A 17082-nucleotide genomic window follows, 5' to 3' on the forward strand; every position below is an offset into this window, starting at 1 on the left:
CAGACTCGACGGGCCGAATGGCCAACTTCTGCTCCTTTGTCTTGTGGTCTTATGGTCTACTTTTAGTAAGTTATTCTAGGACTTTGATGCTGTTGTGCAATGAACTTTTAGTAATTTGCTTGAGGAAGAGTATGTGACTGATTCATTACTTAGCTTCCACAATACACCACCTGTAATCTAGAGAGCAGTGAAATATCTTGGACAACAATTTAAGTTATTTTTCGTCAAACCTGTGTGATAGTTGTTAATCATGGTACAAGTACTCCTACCTCTACAAACTGTGTGGCAACTGGGTGGAACGCAGTAGCATGGTGATTCGCTTAATGCTCGTACATCACCAGTGACCCGGGGTCAATTCTGTCTCTATCTGTAAGGAGTTTGTATGCTCTTCTTCATGATCACGTGTGTTTCTCTGGATGCTTCAGTTTCCTTCCACATTTCCAATGATGTATGGGTTAGTAGGTTAATTGTTCACATGGATGTAATTGGGCGGTGCAGACTTAAGTTGACAGGACCTATTACCGTGCTATAGCTCCAAGTAAAAATAAAATAGGTGACTCTAAACACAGAAGATTGTTTTTCCAAAGGCCACAAGTTCTTGTTGTTTGAACTCACTCAGTGATTCAGCACCCTTTTGCAGGATGGAGTGTTCAGTCCTCTCCATTGCTGTCAAGGGAAGGCATAAGTACTGTACATCTATACTGTTTACAACTTAACCTTGCAGGCGATCAACAAAAATTATCTGGGGTTTTCAATCTTTATAAAACTTAACAGGAAAAAATTACCTTTATTATTTTGACAATATTTTCTTTTTCATATAATTGAAAATGACTTATTTATTGTTTGTCATTGACCATGCATCCTCAAAAAATGTGGTTAGTTATCTATCTGAGCATTTTGCAAGCCATATGTGTGGCATTTATAAAACCAAATACAATCAAAAGTTGATGTTTGTATTTGTAGTAACTTCTACTTTGAAAAAGGCACACTCGACAACTTCATGCCCAAGAAACAACTTGATCTTGAACTTCAAAATCGTTATGTACATACAGAGGCTTTCACAACCCGTACTGCATGGCAGGCACATCATATACAAAAACCCACCGGAAGTAAAAAAAAGAAAGTAAAACCCCCCATTATCCTAATTAGTATTAACTTACTTTTAATAATGCTCACATTACAACATTTCTCCCCCTTTAAAATCCACATTCCCCAAATGTAAAAACTAGGAAATAAAAACAGTGGTGTTATTAACTTGCATACCCCTGAAAACTTATACTAGTATCTCAGCAACAGTTTATCAGTACAAAACATCTGGAAAACATGACAGATTCAACATTCAATCTAACAACAACAAAAAAAAAACTGTCGCGTCAAAGATTCAGACTGTCAGGAGGTTTACGAGTGCAATGTGATCTGTGCACTACCTCCGGTGACCCAGCAGGCACAACTGGTGATGGTGCTTTGGGTGGGTCTGGTGTTGGGGGCATGAGAGGGGTCTGTGTGTCTGCGTGAGAATGTCTATCCTCTTCAGGGGACCCCGACCCTTCTGCCAGCATCTTGCCCTCTGGCAAAGTCACTGGTGGACATGCTTCCACTGTACTGTCTCACTTTTGCCTTCACGTCCGGGCGCAGCAGGTCCAATCTTGACTTTCATCAGCATCCCAGTGGGAGTGCGGACAGTCGTAGTCTGTGGCATGAGGTGGTATTTAAACAGGAAACATGAAAGCCGAATGCTAAGAGAGTGCCATCATCCGCTTCAGGTTTTCCTTCACTGTCTGAACAGGCAAACCATTGGAGGCTGGGTGGAAAGGGGCCGTCCGAATGTGATGAATGCCATTCTGCTGCATGAACTCACTGATCAGCTCACTGGTGAACGTCAGGCCATTATCAGTGACCAGAGTGTCAGGCAACCTGTGGACTGCAAACACTTGCCTGAGTTTGTCTATGGTTGAGGGGGCTGTGATGTTGCTCATGATGTGAGCTTCGATCCATTTAAAATGCGCATCTACCATTACAAGAAACATCTGCCCCATAAAAGGGCCAGCAAAGTCCAAATGTAGCCTAGACCAGGGGTGGTCTGGCCACTCCCATGGATGCAAAGGAGCTGGTGGTGGCATATTCTGATTAGTCTGACATTGCGTGCATGATTTTACCTTGTTCTCCAGATCCCGATCCATTCCTGGCCATCAAACGTAGGATCTCGCAAGGCTTTTCATTCGACATACTCCTGGGTGAGCCTCATGAATTTCCTCCACAATCTGTGAATGGCCAGGGGGAGGCACGATGACCCTCGCCCCCCCAGAAAATGCAGCCACCCTGCAGACTGAGTTCTGTCTTGCGATTGGCATAAGGCCTTAGTTCCTCTCCTTCCACGACTCTGGGCCAACCTTGTAAAAGAAGAGTCTTGACTTGTGACAGGACTGGGTCCCTCTCTGTCCACTGCTTGATTTGGGTCACCTTTACAGGCGTTTCTGACAGCCTCTCCAATGAAAACAGTCTCTGCAGGCACATATGTAGTAACAGGTGTCTCAGGTAAAGGTAGTCCACTCAGTGCATCAGCATTAGCATTATTCCCACCCGCTCTGTACACTGTAGTGTACTGGTAGGCTGACAGTGTAAGAGCCCAATGCTGTATCCTCGCTGAGGCTAGCGGTGGGATGTATCTAGTCTCACTGAACAGGCTCATCAGTGGTTTATGGTCCGTATAAATTGTAAATCCGTGTCCATAAAGGTACTGATGTAAGTGTTTGACTACAAAAACAATGGCCAGACCTTCTTTGTCTAGCTGTGAATATCCCTTCTCAGCAGCTGTCAGGGTACGTGAAGCAAAATCAACAGGCTTCTCTGAACGGTCCTCCATTACATGTGACAGAACTGCCCTGACTCCATAGGGCGAGGCATCGCATGCAAGGGTGATCTCCTTGTCTGGGTCATAGTGAACAAGCAGCTTCTCTGAGTGGAGGAGTTCTTTCACTTCCTTGAAAGCTTTCTCCTGCTCTTCACCCCATTGCCACTTAGTGTCATTGTGAAGCAGCTTATACAGTGGGGTCAAAACCCTTGAGAGGTCAGGAAGAAACTTACCATAATAATTCACCATGCCCAAAGATGATCTGAGTTCCGTGACAGTCTTAGGGCTTAGGGCTTCCTTAATAGCTCTCACTTTGTCCTCCACAGGGCAGAGCCCCTCAGCTGTGATCTTGTGTCCCAGGTAAGTCACATTCAATGCCAGGAACCCACATTTTCCACGTTTCAACTGCAGCCCTGCGTCTGAGAGCCTCTTCAGCACCCGTTCTAAATTAGCCAGATGCTCCATCTTCGTAGCCCCCGTGATCAAAATACCATCAAGGTACACTGCTACATGTGGAATCCCCTGCAGCAAAGTGTCCATTGTCCTTTGGAAAATGGCAGGGCTGGACACCACTCCAAACACCAGGCAATTGTACTTGAATAATCTCTTGTGGGTACAATTTAATAAAATTGATGCACTATCAATTACTCCAAAAGACTGGAAGTAGAGTAAATATTGAAAGGCTTTTATTAACAGCAAAATGGGTCTTGTCCCTGTTGAGTATCTGCCCTGGACTGAGAGGAGGAGCAGTGGCACCAACTGCCTTTATTCAGGGATCTGTGGGAGGAGCCACAGGAGCAGTCAGCAGAGGGGCTTGTCCAGACAGGTAACCCAGTTACAACATATATGGTTTACCACAATTAGAGAAACACGTGACAAGAAAAGTGAGAAAGCATGGGAAGAATAGTTCCTTGTTGACTCAGAGTGAATCTGCTCAGTCCTTCCAACTCTGCTTAGTTCAGGCTAGCACCATTTGTTCCACTTTATAGTGGGGCGTGGATGAGATAGGAAGAAGAGAAGGCTAGGTGCTCCATCCAGGTGAAGGCAATAGCAAACGTAAAGTTCTTATCACAATAGTTGCTAGAACTTTGAGGTTGAGTCTTATCACTTGTCCTTTGGCTTTGACCAGAACTATTAGGCTATTATTTCAAGTCTTTACTATTAAGCAATATGGTTTGAGATATCAGTGTTTTTGGGAGGTGTGGAACATGAAGACCATACTGAGAAATTTTACAACCTTGCTGCAAATGTGCAGTTTTATCCAGATATTATAGGCAAATATTTAATTTTAGAAAGATATGTTTTATGTATTGTATAAGGAATATTTCTGTTTCAGGTTAAAGAAGGAATTGGAATCACACAAAATCGATGATTTGGAGAGTGTTTACGAGACCCTTCGAAAAGAGATACAGACCTTGCAATTGGTAAACATAGTCATAGTCATACTTTATTGATCCCGGGGGAAATTGGTTAAATGTAGTTTAACAATGGAACAACTTAAACAACAGAAATGTAGTTTTAAAATATTGTTTCCACTTTAATAAATGCTATTATTTTGTTTTATGATTTAAAATGAGTTACAGCCTGTTAGTTTCCCACCCAATTTAGGACTTTAATCTGAAGACCAGTCCTATTTTTTCCATTATATCTTGAAACTAATTGAATTATGGCCACTCTAATAGAAGCTATCATTATACCCAACACTACTACCCCACCATTTCTGTACCCAGATGATTAATTTGCCCCACACATAACCGGCAAGTTACAGTATATGAATGCAACAGTAATCTTCCACAAACCATAGCCCAGATTCTACCACCTTATGTTTAATGATAATTTGTTAAACTTCCATGTTTCTATAATATCAATACCATTACATACAAAACAAAACATTGTTAGTAAGTAAAAATTCTATCTCATTTTGTTCATATGCTGATCAAATTTTCAATTCTAGTTTATTTTTCAGCATGCATTGCACATTAAAAAAATCTTTCTTGTCATGTCTGGTGACACTAAAGTGTTTCTATGTTTGCTTCTGTAATTACAAAAGTAAGAAATGTGGTGGTACTTGCCATGTTTCAGTGGTTGTTTATTCTTTGCTGTGACCAGTGGGTCAAGTTGTCATTTAGGAAGATAATAGATAGTACGCTGCTGTAGATCATTTGGTCAAATGAATGGGAATGATCAATGCTGCTGGACAGAAGAGAAAACTAGCAAAATCTATAATATCCCACTATGTATTTTCAGAAACTATCACAGGACAACCATCCGCAGAATAAGTCTCATATTTCATAATGGACTGCATCTGATTCTGCAAGCACTGTGAAATGAACAAAAAACACACTGGAAGATGCATTGTGAATAATTTGAGACTCTAAATATGAACACAGTTTTCAAAATTAAATTTAAAATACTGTTCTTTTTCATTCACATTGTGATTATTAGTTAAAGATTAATTTAAGGTGGGGGGTTATATGGGAGGCAGGGTTTAAGGGTCAGCACAACATTGTGGGCCGAAGGGCCTGTATAGTGCTGTACTATTCTATGTTCTATTAAATACAATGACTCTTTATTATTTTTCAAAGCATGAGCTCGGCCACAATCAGAAATATACTTCAGTTTACAGTGAGAAAACTGCTGTTAAATGTGTTTGCCTTGCCTCCTAGTTGAATTACTAAAGAGTCTCTTACTAAATATCTCAAAATGTAGCCTGATCAGTTTTCTCAAGTGGAACATTATAGCAGTATTGAGGGATATTATTCTGGATTTTAATTTTGGTTCCACTCACAGATTAGTTCCTGCTAACATTATGTTTTATGTGCAGAAGTAAGTTTAGAAATAAATTAGTTTGTAGGACTGATTCCAACCCACTTCTGCTTCCCCAGAGAACACAGAGTGGGAATTGTATGTTCAAGGGGTTTATGTATCCTTGAGACTCTGCATCCCTTCATAAAAATACATAAAGACTTGGCCTCCACTGCTGACCTAGCGTAAGGTTAAACCTGGTCTGGGTGGAGAAGAACACATTCAAATAAATGGGGCGAATTAATAAATGGGAAATTATACAGTATGTAGTTTTTATTTATTAGTTTCAGTGTTTTTAATTGATCCTTAGAGCGTGAAAGTGGTTTTGGGTATTTTAAAGTCTCGAGTGTTATTAACTGAATGTCAAAGGCATTCACTCACAGTACAGCTGGCACCTCTGACTACTTGCCTTGACTTTCAGACACAGAACCTCACTGAAGGACAAGACAGTTCTGCAAGTGAAGCAGACTGTCTGTGCTGAGACAGTGCCTATGCTATACTGAATCAGATAAAGTTTGTCACACAAAGGCCTTTTCCAATCCTGCCCATTCTTGGAAATGAAGCTACCTAATCCCATTTTACAGCCCTAGCTTCAGAGGCCTGCAGGTACACATCCAAGCATTCTTTAAAACTGATAATAGTTTCTGTATCGAACTTTCAAACAGTGATTCAGGAAGAGCATCTCCCCCTCTGCCATTAATGTCTGAATGGATATTGAACCCATGAACACTACTTTTTTTTATTTCTGTTTTTGCCCTTTGTTTAATTTAACTATTTAATTCAAAGATTCAAAGTGGATTTATTATTAAACTATATATAAATTATACAACCTTGAGATTTGCTTGCTCACAGACAGCCTCAAAGCAAGAAGACCAAAAGAACCCAAGAGAAATAAAACAACAAATCTTGCAAACAATTGAAATACATATATTTTTTACTGTAATTCAGTTTTTTCTATTGTGTATTGCATTCTACTGCTGCCACAAAGACGACAAATTTTACGACTTATGCCGGTGATATTAAACCTGATTCTGATTCTGCTGATATATAAAAAAAAGTAGAGAGCCCCTGTTTTAGAAATTGGTAATTTCTGCCCAATGGAGGGGGTGCAGAGGGGAGTATCTGGGATGGGTGGGGTCTCTGATTATGCTGGCTGTTTTACTGAAAGTGTAATGTGTAGACAGAGTCCATAGAACAGTTAGATAGAAGCTGTCCTTGAGTTTGATGGTATGTGATTTCATGTTTTGTCTATCTATGGAACAACAGAGGAGAGAACAGAGAATAACTGGGATGGGAGAGGTCCTTGAAATATTGGCTGCTGTCTTGAGGTAGCGTGGAGTGTAGACAGAGTCTGTGGAGGTAAGGCTGATGTGCTGAGCTGTGTTCACAGCTCTGTTTAGGTCTCTTAATGGCAGTGCAGTTGCCATTCAAGCTGTGATATGCTTGAATGAAATGCTTTCTGTAGTTCATTTGTAAAAATCAGTGAGGGTTATTGGAGATATTCTGACTTTGCTAAGACTTCCAAGGAAGTAGAGGCACCAGTGTACTTTCTTGACTGTTAGACTACACTTGGAATATTGTGTTCCGTTCTGGTTACCTTATAAAAGGAAGGATGTGGAAGCTTTAGAAAGGGTGCAGAAGAGATTCACCAGGATGCTGTCTGGATTAGAGAGCATGCCTTGTGAGGATAGGGTGAGCAAGTTAGGGCTTTTCTCTTTGGAGATAGGAGGATGAGAGCTGACTTGATAGAGGTATAAAGATGATAAGAGGCAAAGATTGAGTGGACAGCCAAAAACTTTTTTTCTCAAAGCCAAATTGCCTAATACAAGGGGCATAATTTTATGGTGATTGGAGGAAAATTTAAGAAGGATGTCAGAGGTAAGATTTGTTTTGTTTTTTTTACAGTGTGTTATGGGTGAATGGAACACGCTGCCAGGGAGATACACGAGGGACATTTAAGGTTTAGATAGTCATATGGCTGATAGGAAAAAGGAGGGCTGTGAAGGAGGGAAGGGTTAGATTGATCTTAGAGTAAGTTGTAAGGCTGGCACAACATTGTGGTCTGAAGAGCCTGTACTGTATTGTGTTGATTGTGTTGTAATGTTCTGTGTTCTGTATTCTATCCACAAAGCTGGACCTGGATTAGTGATAATATTTGTGGGGTGTATAGGAATATGGAGTTTGTAATTAGTTCAGCCAAGATCCTACCGAAAAGCAGGCCAGGTTTGTATTTTGTATGTTTGTACGTAAGTTAGCAGTGCTCAGAATCGGAATCAAAAGCAGGTTTAATATCACTATCATGGGTCCCTGCAGAGCATGATCTGTTCTGCTGGGATGTCTACTAGGAACAGAGACTATTAGGAATAGAGGGCTATGCTTAACCTGAGGTAATTTCTAAAGTAAGTACGTTCAGCACAGCATTGTGGGCCGAAGGGCCTGTATTGTGCTGTAGGTTTTCTGTATGCTTGAGAACAGCAAGCTTCATGTTATATTGTTTTTGCTGAGCAGCAACTTGAATTTAATCCCATTCCTGTACAGTCTGCTGCTTGAACTAAACCTGCAAGAAACTGAAAATTTATCTCAAATCTCAAACTTAGCAGGGAGTATAAAACTAGAGGGCATAGTTTTAAGGTGAGGGGAAAAATTAAAAGTAACTAGTGTTGCAACTCCTAATGGTTGCTGGTTGGTAAATTGAACAAGTTGGCAGACAAAGCATAGCAGTAGGTACAGTTACAATGTTTAAAAGACATTTGGACAGTTACATGGATAGCAAAGGCCAGGAGGGATATGGACCAAATGCAGGCAAATGGGCCTAGTTCAGATAGATATCCTGGTCAATACTGAGGATAGAACAAAGCACATAGCAGGAGGCCAACATGCAGGATATCCAACTGAACTTTATCAATAATCATGATTGTACAATATGTGAACTTCTTCCATGTGGGAATGGCTGAGTGACGTAGGAACAATACTCAGTCCTGCTGAAAGATCTCAACCTCAAAAACTGGCTGTACTCCTTTCATAGATGCTGCCTGGCCTCCTGAGTTCCTCCAGCATTTTGTGTGTTGCTATTAACTACTACAACAGTGGGTTGAGTGGAAGGGCTTGATTCTCTGCTGTGTTTCTATTTGTGCCCATCTGTCACAATCACTAATTTCTAGCACATTTATTTATAAGGTTTATGCAATGAGCTTCAGAAATGAAAACCCTTGTAAATTTTATGGTATTGCATATAAGGCACCTGATGTTGTTTATCAACCACACAACATGCCATTTGTATGTTTTCATTAATGTAATTCCCATGTAAGTAGTCATCTCACATAGCTAGGCATCTTCATCTCTAGATGTCCAAAAGTCCAATGAACAACTTCTCAGGCTTCAACTCAGTATGCTGTTTAAAAGCAAGATTTTCACTCAGACACTTTTTCACAATAACATTATGGTTATAAAATAGACCCATTGAGCCATGTTTCTTGAAGTCAAAGCTAGCCAAGACTGGACTCAACTATCCACCGTTACCTACTGTAAATATTGACTTCTGCAGCTTACTCAGTTACACTTCCTCCCATCCTGCCCTCTGTAAGGACACTAAACCTTTCTCTCAATTCCCCGTCTCAGCCACATCCGTTTTCAAGATGAAGCTTTCTGCTACAAGGCCTCTGAAATGCCATCATTCTTAAAGAAATGAGACTTCCCTCTGCCATAGTCAATGGATTTCTTCAACGTCCTGCATATCTGTCCTCCCCTCTTCACCCAGATTTATCTACCTAGCTATTTTTCCTGTATCTGCAGAAGCATTTGTGTTTATTATTTATTTTTCTTATGTGTTCCCATCTGTCATCTATCAACATATAAGACCATAAGACAAAGGAGCAGAAGTTGGCCATTCGGCCCATCGAGTCTGCTCCGCCATTTTATCATGAGCTGATTCATTCTCCTATTTAGTCCCACTCCCCCGCCTTCTCACCATAACCTTTGATGCCCTGGCTACTCAGATACCTATCAATCTCTGCCTTAAATACGCCCAATGACTTGGCCTCCACTGCTGCCCATGGTAACAAATTCCATAGATTCACCACCCTCTGACAAAAAAAATTTCTTCGCATTTCTGTTTTGAATGGGCACCCTTCAATCCTTAAGTCATGCCCTCTCGTACTAGACTCCTCCATCATGGGAAAAAACTTTGCCACATCCACTCTGTCCATGCCTTTCAATATTCGAAATGTTTCTATGAGGTCTCCCCTCATTCTTCTAAACTCCAAGGAATACAGTCCAAGAAAGGACAAACATTCCTCATTTGTTAACCTTCTCATTCCCGGAATCATTCTAGTGAATCTTCTCTGTACCCTCTCCAACGTCAGCACATCCTTTCTTAAATAAGGAGACCAAAACTGCCCACAGTACTCTAAGTGAGGTCTCACCAGCACCTTATAGAGCCTCACCATCACATCTCTGCTCCTATACTCTATTCCTCTAGAAATGAATGCCAACATTGCATTTGCCGCCTTCACCACCAACTCAACCTGGAGGTTAACCTTAAGGGTATCCTGTACGAGGATTCCCAAGTCCCGTTGCATCTCAGAACTTTGAATTCTTTCCCCATTTAAATAATAGTCTGCCTGTTTATTTGTTATATGGAAACATATGGAAGTATATGTTTCATGCCTTCTTCTCACTTCTATATACTGGCTACCTTTTCATTACTCTTATCAATTACGATGTAGGGGAAACAAAACATCAATCTCCACAGATACTACCTAACCTGTTTAGTTCTTCTAGCTGTTTTTTAGCTTCTGCAGGCTTTTGACTTGCAACACTTCTGTGAGTTGAATTGTGAGATAATTAATTCTTACAGATGCTCTTCACATTTGTTATATCTGTGAAGGTTTTCCATTTATCCTTAAACAGGTATCTTTTTGATGTAAGTCAGATCACAAAATATATACTTAAGTGAGTTCATTCTGACTAAGCCTTCAGATGTTGATAGAGAACCAGAGTCATGACTTGAAGGCTGGTCATTTTAATCCAACGCTTCCTTCAATAAATTTTATCCTGCTGTCGACTTGGATTTTTTGCCTCTTTCTCTGTTCTTCTGAACCCATACAATTATTAATCAGGATGCTTCAAAATTCTTGCAGATTTTCAGTAAGCCAACATGAAATATAACACGCAAATGCAGATTTAGATTGTACAGACAGGTGGTGGGATGGCTGGCCCTCTGGTGCGATCAGAACAATCTGGAGCTAAAAATACGCTTAAGACTGTGGAGATGACAGTGGACTTCAGAAGGAGTCCCCCAATACTCCCCCCACTCACTATACTCAACAGTATTGTGTCTGCTGTGGAGACCTTCAGGTTTCTGGGTGTCACAATCTCCCAGGACCTGAAGTGGACACCCAACACGGACACTCTTATCAAAAAGGCTCAGCAGAGGTTGTATTTCCTACGTCAACTCAGGCAGTACAACCTGCCTCAGGAGCTTCTGATTCAATTCTATTTAGGAATAATCCAGTCTGTTCTCTGTTCATCCATCACTGTCTGGTTTGGATCAGCTACCAAACAAGACAAGAATAGACTCCAAAGAACCGTCAGGGATGTGGAAAGGATTATTGGTGTGAAGCTGCCCTTGATCCAGGACTTATATGCATCTGGAGTCAGGAAGCGAGCAAGTAGCATCATCATAGACCCATCACACCCTGGACATCACCTGTTCCAACTCCTTCCTTCTGGTAGGTGCTTTAGATTACTGTATGCCAGGACAAATAAGTACAAGAACAGTTTCTTTCCTTATGCCATCAGTCTTATGAACACTTGAATTTTAGTCTATTATAAACCAAGTCCACCTGTACATACACAGGTATACCTCATTGTATATAGTTCACAATTATTTGCACTATTGTTTTGTATGCTTTTTGATTCTGTACAGCGAGAGCTCAGGGAGACCGGCATCAAATTCCCTATATGTGTCCACATACTTGGCGATAATAAAGGATTCTGATTCTGACTGGTCCATTGCCTCCCGATAGATGTCCACAGTAATCCCAAACATGTCATACAATTACTGGTTAGTATATTTATTGGTTTTCTGCCACTTCACTTATCAGCTAAGATCTTAACATCTCGCCTGATATTGGCTTGTGTTGAAAATAACTTTGAAGCACTTGACATACCAAATTCTATTACAGGAAGCATGATCACTGATTCACGTCAAGTCAAGTTTATTGTCATTTAACTATATTCATTTATACCGTCAAATGAGACAACATTTCTCCAAGCCAGGGTGTAAAGCACAGTAGTAAACATAACACACATAACACATAATAACTTATGAAAGATAGTATGAAATCTAAAGTTAGATTACATATAAATAAGCAAACTAAAGTTCAAAAATTAAATATTGCAAGGCACACAACAGATTAACCAGTGACACTTTGAATGTGAAAATGGTAGGGAGTTCTGAAGCCTAATGGTCTGGGGGAAGAAATTGTTTCCCATCCTGACCATTTTTGTTTTTATGCATTGGAGTCTCCTGCCTGATGGTAGAAAGTCAAAGGGGGTGCTGGATGGATGGGTGATTTGGGCCCCCCATCTTAGAAAAGATGTGCAGGCATTGGAGAAGGTCCAGAGGAGGTTCACAAGGATGATTCCAGGGTTATCATATGAAACCGCAATAGAGTCATATTTGCAGTCAACTACAATTGGAATTAATCGTGGGTCAATAAGAAAGTAATCAATTGTAATCACATGATGATATACATGTGAAAAGAATGAAAACGCTTTATCGTTAGGGTGTAAGAATCTCCAAATTTCTGAAGTTCCAGTGTCATTAATAAGAGTAGCCGATTTGTTTGGAAGTGCCTGATTAGACATAGATCTATCCAGCCAAGGATTTAAACAACGGTTAAAATCTCAACCCATAATCAACATATAATCGTTTAAGTTAGGAAGGGATGTAAAGAGGCGTTTAAAAAATTCAGGACAATCAACATTTGGAGTGTAAACATTAACCACAGCAACTTTTTTGTTAAATAACAGACCAGTAATTAACAAAAATCTGCCATTCAGCTCTGAAATAGTCTCATGATGCACAAATGAAATTGAAGGATCTATAAAAATAGAAACACCTTTCACTTTGGCCTGTGAATTCAAACAGCTTTGTTATTCCTTCCAAAACCTAAAAAAACTTTGATTATCCTCTTTCCGCACATGAGTTTCTTGTACAAAAATAATATGAGCATTCATCCTTTGGAATACTTTAAAAATTTTCTTCCGTTTAACCGGGTGGTTTAAACCATTTGTATTCCAGGAGACCAAATTAGTAATCTTATCCATTGTACTGAAATCAAACATAAGGTATGTAAAGGGTTAACCAGAATACAAACTCATGACCCTAGAAGAGGAAAAAAGGTTCAAAGAGGAACCGGAAGTTATGACATTTCGGACATTTTGATAGTTTCAAGTCAGCCCATTTAGAGAAAAAGTCTAAATTAAAAATAAGAATAAAAATATCGTCCCCCCCCCAACAAGAACCCGAAAAAAAGCCAAAAAGTGGCCAATGCTAAATCTAATGCTAAATCTAACCCCATCTCTCCAGAAGGCAACCCAAAAGAAATATGGTTTTCTTAAAAAACACCACCCATGATCAAAAAAGTAAAAAACGATTACTATAAATGTAAGGAAGAGATTACAACAATTACAAACATAAAATAGTTTCTTATTACTCATATGTCAAAACAAAAAGACCAAGCGCCAATTCATATTATTAGTTTTTTTCATATATAAATGATCAAAAATGACACAGCAAGAAAAAATAAGTTCTTAAGGGAAGAAGTGAGCAATCCACCATCTTAAGATGTAATACTTCTCCAATAAAGTTTCAAAGGAAAGGAAAATCAAAGACTTTAAACTTTAGGAACAACTACCTGGTGATTAACCTCCCATTCCTCACTTGCAGGAACTGTAGGAGATCTCCACTTACTCATTAATACTCCCTTTTCAAAGTAATATCCTATTGGCACCCGCTCAATTTCACTATCTGGAAGAGCTTCTTCCTTTAATTTAACTATCTCAGGATCTCTACCCTGCTCTGCTATCATCTCCTTCTGAGATAAAGACAAGTCTTCATGGTCAGACTTGTCATAAAAATCTTGATCAAATAATGAAGGTAAGAAATTTTCTGACACATCCTCAAAATTCGAATCTCAAGTTGAACAGTTATGGGTAACAACCTCATCCTATACATCAGTCTTTTTAGCCATAGCTCGTGTTACAACACAGGAAGAATCTATGTTAGAATCCCTCTGTGGTTCCTCAGAATTAGGCTTTACTGTCAAATGCACTTCAGGAAAAACTTGTCCATCTGCTAAGTCATTCCCTAACAATGAAACATCATTCACGGGTAAATTGGGTTGTAGTCCTACTTTAACAGGGGCTGTAACTAACCCTGACCTTAAATTTACTCTATGTAAATATACGGACATAAGGGCACTCCCAACTCCTCTTATATAGTTTACCTCACCAATGTCAGACTCATCATTAAACTTTAGAACACTGTCTAACATTAGTGATCGAGAAGCTCCAGTATCTCTAAGTATTTTTATTGGTACCAGAGTGGATCCCTCTTTCAAGGATACAAATCCTTCAGTCATAAAATGTTCATATCCCCTCTTAACTTGGTCAGACTCTGACAAAACTTCATTGGTATCTATCAAACTCTGTGGATTTACAGGTGTTTCAATATGCTGCACATAAACATCTGGGACTGCTTCCTTCTCTTTCTTTTTCAATCGAAAACAGTTAGCTATTACATGTCCAGGTTTCTTACAATAATTACAAATAGGACCAAAATGTCTTTCCTTCACATGTCTCCCTTTATCCTCACCTTTCTCACTAACTTCAGATTTAATTTCTGGTTTACCTTGACTCTGTGCGCTATTTTTCCTTTTAAAAGTCCTACCTGGAGAAAAATTATTCTTATGAATTAAAGCATATTCATCAGCTAATTTAGCAGACTCCTGCAATGTAACAGTATCCCTTTCATTTAAGTATGTCCTCACGTCAACAGGAATGCTCCTTTTAAATTCCTCCACTAAAATCAACTCTTAATTTATTATACTCCCCATTCACATTTTTAGAGGAAACCCATCTCTCAAAACACAGATTTCTCGTAAGCAAATTCCACGTAAGTTTTTCCCACAGATTTCTTCAAATTTCTGAATCTTTCTCTAGACGCTTCCGGAACCAACTCATACGCTTTCAATATACGCTGTTTGACAATATCATAATCCAGTGCTTGCTCAGCATTTAAAGCTGTATAAAGTTGTTGTGCCTTGCCTTTAATTACACTTTGTAACATCACTGGCCAGTGCTCTTTCAGCCACTTTAAACTCAGAGCAACAATTTCGAAATGTTGGAAATATTTGTCCACTTCTGTCTCACTAAATGGAGGAACCAAAATAACCTCACGACTAGCAATAAACTGCTTCTTAGAACCAGAGGACTGATTCTCAGATTTTAATTTTTTAATCTCTAGCTCAAACTCTTTCTTCAAATTCCCTTTTCCTATGGGCTTCTCTAGCCTCAAATTCCTTCTGTTTATTTTCAGCTTCTAACCGACTTCTTTCCAAATCAGCTTCTAATTGCTTTAACTTTATTTGTTCAATATGTAACTGCATTTCCAGATTACTCATTGGAAACCTATCTAACACTTCTTCATCAAACTTTCCCAAACTTATATAATGCTCAGTGATTTTTTCTCTGGATTATGGGCTTTGTTGTAACCTTTGTAATTCCTTTAATATTCAACCTTCTAGCAATCTTGGATACAACACCCTTTCTCGCCGTCGCTGAAAACTCTGGGTCTGGCAAAGCCATAAAGTCGTCAAAATTCATTGCTGCCAAATACCACGCGCACATCAATCAAACAAAAGAATTGGATATTTCCCTTTTCCAAATCAGAATGATACTTAAACAAGCACTTAAGCTCAAAATTGGAACATATCTGTATGAGCCCCCAAATTTATGTCACGTGATTGGCAACAATGAATGTATCAATCGAGGCAGGTTTTATATAAACAATCAAACATTTATTCAACTCTGCTCAATATAAAAAAAACAAACAAAACTCTTAACTGGAAGTAAACTGCTATGCGGCCATTTAACAAACCGCCACTCAGTACTAGTTCTTAAAGCGATAAATGCGAAAACAATTCTTAAAGTGGTAAATTCAAACACCATTCTTAGAATGGTAAATTCGGAAGTCCAAAGAGATTTATACAGTCAACTAGGAGAGACTTTGCTGAAGTAAAGAATTCCTCGCAGACACAACGTCACTGCCGATCCCAGCCGGATCTTGCCTTGTTCGCAGGATTCATGACGACAGAAATAAAACCGTTTAAAGGCACTGACCCTTCCCTCTGGATACTAGATACTGCACAGCCCTTTCTGCTACTTTTAGCAGAGGCTATCCCATGCAGATCACTCTTTCCTGAACGAATTCAATAATGGTTGATCCTTTCAACGGTCAAACGACTCCTTCAGGTTCCCGTCTTCACTATCCAATACTACTGCAAATGTACATCAACAAACATAGCAGCAATTGGTTAAACTGCCGGCCCAACACTTTTGTACCTTACAACAGAACGTAAAACTCCATTTAAAATCCAAACTGCGTCATAAGGCAAATATGCAGCTGAGCGGAGTCTCTGGCTGACGTTCTAACTGAAAAAACTAACTGCATCACCACAGGGGTCTCCTTTTATACCCGTGGTGAACATGGCATCACGCGACCTCACATTGGCGGGAAAATTACATCAGGTGACCTTCGAAAGACCATTACATCATGCTCATAAGACTGTCACAAGATATCCATGAGGTATGTAACAAGAGAAATGGGGGAAAAAATTTTCAATTAGTTAGCTCTTCCTCTATATGTGCTAAACATATGCTGATACAATTTAAGGAAGTGCATAGGGCCCATATGTCTAAAGATAAACTAGCTCATTTTTACTCCCATATAAATCCTATTTGTGACAGATGTCACTCTGAGGTGGCTTCTTTGATTCATATGTTCTGGTCCTACCCTCTCTTGGAAAACTTTTGGAAAGATATCTTTGATATCATTTCAACAGTTTTGCATTTTGATTTACAACCCCATCCTCTTACGGCAATTTTTGGTTTGCCAATGATGAAACATAGGTCTTTATCCTCTTCAGCCTGTTGGATGATTGCATTTGTTACATTAATGGCCAGAAGATTCATTTTATTGAATTGGAAAGAGACCAATCCCCCTACTACATTTCAATGGTTTTCCCAAACAATATCATGTTTAAATTTAGAAAAAATCAGAAGTGTCATATTTGATCCTTTGGTTAAATTTGAAGAGACTTGGAAGCCATTTATTCAACATTTTCATACGATGTAGTTTG

The 17082-nt window shown here is 39.4% G+C and overlaps 1 protein-coding gene across 1 annotated transcript in view; it reads left to right on the forward strand.

Annotated features, from left to right (window-relative positions):
- Positions 1–5257, forward strand: part of ccdc172 (coiled-coil domain containing 172) — a 56917-nt gene extending 51660 nt beyond the window's left edge. The window contains exons 7-8 of the mRNA XM_063071222.1: positions 4188–4275; positions 5099–5257. Coding sequence (XP_062927292.1) covers positions 4188–4275; positions 5099–5146 — 136 coding nt within the window. The 3' untranslated portion in view covers positions 5147–5257. The remainder of the gene's footprint in view (positions 1–4187; positions 4276–5098) is intronic.
- Positions 5258–17082: the final 11825 nt, after the last annotated feature.

This window comes from Mobula hypostoma, chromosome 19 (genome assembly GCF_963921235.1).
Source record: "Mobula hypostoma chromosome 19, sMobHyp1.1, whole genome shotgun sequence".
NCBI lineage: Eukaryota > Metazoa > Chordata > Chondrichthyes > Myliobatiformes > Myliobatidae > Mobula > Mobula hypostoma.